We start from the raw sequence: 6878 nt of genomic DNA on the forward strand, positions 1-6878 counted from the left end.
TTGGATACACTCCTCCTCCCTCCTGCTGTTGCTGCTTCTACTGCACCACCATCAACACCTCCTCCTACTCCTCCCCCTTCTCCTCCCCTGGGCGAGCTGTACGACCTACCACAAAAGGTGGCCACCACCAGTCCTCCAGTCAGCTGATCACCTGACCAGGAAGAGATGCAGCGTGTTAACCTTATTAATGAAGAGAGGGGTTGGCGCTTTGACCTTCTTATCGACGTTCTATCATCTAGTTGTCAAAAAGCTGACCGCCTTACTGTCTGTAGCTAAATGGCCTTTTTTTAACCCCTAAGAACCCAAGACCTCCCACCCCCATAAATAAAACAAAACAAAACAAAAAAAAACCAATTCATGAATATTCAACACAGGTGTGAAACAGACACCTTTCTTCATTGCCACCAAAATTCCCATGAAACACTCGCACTCCATTCATTTCCGCATGCTGCCATCCACGCAGGATGTTTCTCGTGAGCTTGTGAAAAAAGAAAAAAAACCCCATCATGCCAAATAACAGCTTGTGCCTGGAGGAATCATGCTTTAACAGTGAGAGGATGCGCAACAACCGAGCTCTCAAGTCAAGCTGAACAGCGGGGACTGATCTGTGCCTGTCACGCAGTGACACTATGATGTTTTTTGTTTTGGGGTTTGTTTGTTTTGTTTTTTTCATAAAACAATGGTCGATCTCTTCTCCTGTGATGTAACACGTGAGTTTACATAAGGGGAGGGGATGTGAACCCTTCCTTGTTCTCCCGTGAAATTCACTGTTGATTTGAAACAGCTAAAGTGGAAACTTACTGTGTCAGAATAAAGTTTTGGGTTTTTTCAGCTGAGTGACTGAATACAGTGACTCAGTTTATCACACTACGGTGTGTTGTTTTGTCTTTGTGTGACTGCTTTACGGAGGGAAGGTGTGAAACACTTGACTAAAACATATCCACATTTTTTCATATTTGTTCGAAACAGCTTTTTATGAAAAGTGAAAAGTGTTTCAGACTTTTTGTGGCAGATTTAAAGCATTAGACCTTTGAATTAAATATTTTGAAATTGTTTCCTCATGTTCTCTGTATAAGTCTTTGACTTCAAACCTCTGCGGCCAGTCAGCCATGGTGATCACAGACAAACAGTAATGTGTTTGGGTTTTCTGTTTGCCTTTCTTTAAATCTGTTCTCTTCGGCAAACAAGACTACAGCCCAAGCACACCATAATCCTACAAGGAAGTGATTTCCAACCATGAGACACTGAAGATGGGTGGATTCCCCCTGTGACGCTCGGCCTGCTGTTGTATTCACCTGATTCATTTTTCTTTGAATCTAATTTAACTGGAAACAGACAGAATCCCTCTTGTGCATCGGCCTGTTGTCAAGACTGACCGTGAAAGCGTTTGGAGCTCCGCTGAAGTCATCTTTTTACTACCGCACCAGTCGTCCGTGTCTCTTTTTACTCAGTCTAAGTTTATTTTTGTTCACTGAAAAGGAAAGGTAAAGAGGAAGAGATAAAACTCCCCGTACAATTGTGAAGTTTGGTAGTTACTTCTCAGTTTAGAGATGAAATCACAGACATGTTAGATATAGAAAATATTTCACATCTGGAACAGAAAGCATTTCTGTATTATTGGTCTGTCTCAACCTTGGGTTCAGGTTTATGCTAAAAATTGCGTCCTTCTCCTGACCAAATCCAGCCTCACTTAGCTAATTAAATTCTGTAGTGTAGCTTTACGATCACGAGGGGGCGCCACGGTGCAATAAGTCAATGCGCAAGCTGTCTGAACTTGAAAACGTCACCTCGTTATCTTATGGGAATGGTTTCAGTTACAGATATGATTGTTAGGCAACCGTCGCTCAGGGGGTTGAGGAAGCGTATCTGTAACCGGAAGGTTGCCGGTTCGATCCCTGGGCAAGGTTGCCAGTTCGATCCCTCTCTGTCCTGGTCGTTGTGTCCTTGGGCAAGACACTTTACCCTACTTTACGGCCAAAGGGGCCGATGGCGCGATATCCAGCCTCGCCTCTGTCAGTCTGCCCCAGTGCAGCTGTGGCTACAAGCTGTGGAAGGCAAGCTAAGGTTGTGTGAATGCGAGAGTGAATGAATAGTGGCATTGTAAAGCGCTTTGGGTGCCTTGAAAAGCGCTATATAAATCCAATCCATTATTATTATTAATGTCATAAATCGTGTCAATGAAATATTAACATGATTTATTTATTTTTTAAATTAAAATCTATCTATCTATATGATCCACTGTCACGTTGTTTCTGAAAACTTTTTCAAACAAAAACACGTATGACATGGGTGCAGTTCAATCGAAATGACTGCTGAATTGAACGTTTCTGTGCCTGGAGGGTTTGTAAAACATATAAAAATACATATTATGTATCTATATATATATGTAGCTATATAAAACAGCTGTATATCGTACTGAGAGTGAATTTCATCATATGCACTCACAGCTCGAACCTGATGCCCAGACGTGATGCAACGTGTCATCAGACACATATGTGTGTGTATATATATATATCACACAGAAGGACACACATACTTTTACATCATTTTAGTCTTGTCTGATGACACTTTGCATCAGGTCTGGGCAGTGTGTGAGATGACATTCACTGTCAGTACTCTGAAACTCCTCAGTCATGCTGACAAAATGAGTCAGAGGGTTTTTTCCTATCTCACTTAACAATAGATGAAGACCGACAGAGAAGACTGTAAACATTTAATGACAGATTAAACCAGGGTGTCAGTTCAGCGTGAGTCACTTTACACCTTTCACTCGCTTTCATCCGGCAAAAACTCACCTGGGAAAGCACATGATTGTTTCATCACCTTGGTGACTCACTGTTTACAGATTCGCACACATCTCTGCAATTATAAGGGTGGGGAGAATGCTTGGCAGTGCACTGACCCTTATTACTGACCAAAGTGAGACTTATACGTGCTGATAAGGTCTTGGCAGAGCTTCATGATGTATTTGTTTACTTCTTTAGTCTGTCCTATCAATCATCAGTGACGGAAACTGCAGCATTTTTGCTCTCTTGTTCAGCACAGGGGACAGAAGAGGCTGAGATCAGATATGCAGATCCATTTCGTGCTAAAATACACATTTAAGCTTAGGTCTATTGTGTGACCACATGATTGCTGTCATGGCAGATTAAGAAAGTTCCCTGTTTTGACATTGATTACCTCTTTGTTCTTTTATCTGTCTTCTATCTAACCTTGAGACATTTACTCTGTAGGGTGCTCAACATTAAGAGCCTTGATATAGACGTAATAAACTGTCTCCCTTTGTTTATTTTTTTTATTATCTTTGCCAGAAAATGGCCAGCCCGCTTACACATGTTAGGTGAATCTCTCATCAGTTGGAACTTGCTTTTGACCTTTGACTGTACTGGGCACAGCTGCATTGGAAACATTTAGACACAGACTGGTGAGGGTCATTAAACTATCACATGCATAACTCTGTTGGACTTCTTCGAAGTGGTCCGTGTGGATCATTTATTTGCGAAAAGTAATGAATAACTGGAAATTCAAATGCTTCATCATGCTGAGGTGGACGTAACCAAATCTTATCCCAAAATCTCTTCATCCCATTTCTGCTGTCGCCTCCTTCTGTGTGTTGATAAAAACAAAAAAACTTGCAAACGATTAAAAATTTTCTTTCTTACATTTCTGATGTTATAGTTGACATCTTGTTGTCACATAACACAAAATGCTACCATATTATGACATATGGCTCTGGATGAGCCCATCACAGGCTCACCTGACCAAACAGGGGTGTGGCAACACAGGAGCACTATAAATGAAGGCATGCCAGGAATTTAGTTCATAGCATAGGCAAACCTTATCCATTGACTGCTGCTGCTCTCACAAATCAGACCTACCCGGCTGGCTCACCATGTGCATCTCCCACACGATTCTCCCACTCGTCACCTGCACGCTGCTGCTCCTCGCCTCCACCTCAGGGGAAGGCCAGCTTCACAAGGCCCACGAAAACACACCTGATATGGAGAGCATGGACAGCCAGGCAGTTCTGCTTCTGGAGGCTGTGAAGACAGGGATCCTCAGCTCTTTGGGTATGGACGTGGAGCCCAGACTGACCCAAAAGGCCTCGAAAAAGGAGCTTAGGGAGATGTATCAGCTCTACAGGAGAAAAATAAGGGAGATAAGAGGAAATTCCAGCCAGCCAATGGGGGAAAACTCGCAATCCACCATGTCCACTGTGCTCTTTCCAGGTACAGATGAGAACTCTGTTAGACGGGGCCGCCCACTTGAGCTGCTGTAATAGTGATGTGAAAAGCCAGGTTAGAAAGTTGGATTACAAGAAGAAGACTGAGGCTTTATTATAGTATAGGTTTAACACTGTGTACTTGCAAAACCTGCTATAGTGATGTGGTTATGAATACTATGAATAATATCTTTCCTAATAGTTCACATTCCTGATAAAGGCTGATGTAGCTTAAAATAGAATCTATAGTCATGAAACTGTGGTGTAAAAAAGCAAACACATTCCTGCAAGCTTTTAGAAATCATGAGCGTGACAGGCACACCTTATACACAATGCTTTACTTTGAGGATACTTTATTAGTGTTATCAATAACAACCAATTACAAGAGTTTCATAAAGAATTTATGCAATACTCTTTTATTTCCCCCTTCCCAATTATTCTATGACACAATGCTAATGATCAAAGGATGTAAACAACTTTGTTTCTAATTTTCTTTGTTGTTTTTTGTGTGTGTTTTTCTTTAGTTTCACCAGTTATAGCGCTTCGGAGGGGTTCACGGTCAGGTCCAAGCATGCGGTGGTACAGAGCTGTTTTCCAAAAGAATACGAATATTCAGAATGACTTGACTGTAGCTCGAGCAGAGCTGAAGATTTCCAGACAGGTTCTGGGTAAACTCACTTCAGTCAGGCCTGAAGCAAGGGAGGAGATTAAAATTAAAGTCAATGGGGGAAAGCCAGCAGTGTGGCCGGCTGCCTGGACTGACTCTGTAGCCCAAACTAATATCTCAAACATTCAAGATGCGTACCTGGACATCATCCCAGAGGTAGAGAAGTGGTTCAAGACTAATGGGAAGCCACTGGTTGTGGATGTAGGGGTGGCTAACAGAGGGGCCCTCAAGCCGATCTTTTCTCTGGAATTAGACCTCACACAAGCCAACCCCGCGCAGAGGACGAGGCAGCGTCGCTCCAACAAGGAAGATGACTGTGCTGAACCAGGATGGTGCTGCCGGAAGTCAGTCACCGTGTCCTTCGAAGACATCGGCTGGACAGACTGGGTTGTAGCCCCAGTCGAATACACCATGCATTTTTGCGACGGCACCTGCCCCCACAACTACAAGCCGGCAAGCATGCACACTCAGGTCAAGTCTCGGCTGCACCAGATCACCAAAGGAGGGACACCTCATCCCTGTTGCGTGCCGGCAGCCTACGAGCCCATGGTCCTCATGCACTACGACAGCAGGGGAAAATTGACACTGACTACTTTCACTGACTTTATTGTCAGTAAATGTTACTGTGCCTGAGGAGAAAATGCAACCAACCACTTCTTCAAAATTTAAAGAAGTGTATTTTCTGGAGTGTGTTGTCTTTTTTTTTTTTAAGCGTTACATACACAAAAACACAAAAAACAAAGGTTTTCAATGAGTATTAACGAAGCAATTACATTTAAAATCAGAGTTATGCATTAGTTTAAAAAGCAAAAATACCTGTGCTTGTAAACATTTTCTATTAGTTATTTATTTAAGTCTATTTATGGTACTGTTTGTGTTGCCTTGTTTTTGATTTGTTACATCATTATTTAGTACTATTTAATATTTAATTGCACTGGATTGTCTGATTCTGTGAGTTTCTTTTTTTTTGTATTTTGGTTGATATATATATATATATATATATATATATATATATATATATATATATATATATATATATATATATATATATATATATATATATATATATATATATTAGGGGTGCAATGATACACAAACTTCACGGTTCGGTTCGATACTTTGGTGTCACGGTTCGATATTTTTTCCATACAAAAAAAATGTTCATGCCTTTTTAATTTGTCATTTATTAAAATTATAAATATATATTTTAACTCAAAAGTACAGTTTTTAAATTTAACCCTAACCTTTGTGCGTGTTTTTTATTTTGACAGCGAATGCGCACCACTTATGTGCACCCCTGGTTATATAGCTCATCATATCGCAGCCACAGAAATTCTTTTGTCCATGAAACCATAAAGCTGCACTTTCTTTTTGCCTTATAGTCTGATTTGTCATAACTTTTCCGTTTTGTGGTAAGCTTTTCTTTGGTTGTCACTTCTTCACCCTGACCTGTCTTATTTAAATAAATGATAAATGGCCTGTATTTATATAGCGCTTTACTAGTCCCTAAGGACCCCAAAGCGCTTTACATATCCAGTCATCCACACACTGGTGATGGTAAGCTACATTGTAGCCACAGCTGCCCTGGGGCGCACTGACAGAGGCCAGGCTGCCGAACACTGGCGCCACCAGGCCCTCTGACCACCACCAGTAGGCAACGGGTGAAGTGTCTTGCCCAAGGACACAACGACCGAGACTGTCCCAGCTGGGGCTCGAACCGGCAACCTTCCGATTACAAGGCGAACTCCCAACTCTTGAGCCACGATCGCCCGATTTTCTTGGCTCAGCAGAACTAAAGTATATATCCTGCTGGTTTTACACACGCACTCACATAAGCTCAGCGATTCTCTGCGCGATCAACCTCTCACATGTTTAAGCTTGCTGCAGGAGATTTCACTTGTTATGTTTGCATAGTAAGCTAACGATTAATAAGACGATGTCAGAGGAATTGGTGCACAAATTATCATCACTCACAGATCAGTGCTGTCG

At 41.8% G+C, this 6878-nt stretch overlaps 1 protein-coding gene across 1 annotated transcript; it reads left to right on the forward strand.

The window, feature by feature from the left end:
* Positions 1 to 3264: 3264 nt before the first annotated feature.
* On the forward strand, positions 3265 to 5865 carry gdf15 (Growth differentiation factor-15). Its single transcript, XM_085389237.1, has 2 exons — positions 3265 to 4229; positions 4747 to 5865. Exons 1-2 carry the CDS (start codon positions 3893 to 3895, stop codon positions 5520 to 5522), a joined length of 1113 nt encoding a protein of 370 aa, XP_085245363.1. The 5' UTR covers positions 3265 to 3892; the 3' UTR covers positions 5523 to 5865.
* The last annotated feature ends 1013 nt before the right edge of the window (positions 5866 to 6878 follow it).

Source organism: Rhamphochromis longiceps, linkage group LG18, assembly GCF_057381845.1.
Source record: "Rhamphochromis longiceps isolate RC_006_pf linkage group LG18, R_longiceps_female_GT1.1, whole genome shotgun sequence".
Taxonomy (NCBI): domain Eukaryota; kingdom Metazoa; phylum Chordata; class Actinopteri; order Cichliformes; family Cichlidae; genus Rhamphochromis; species Rhamphochromis longiceps.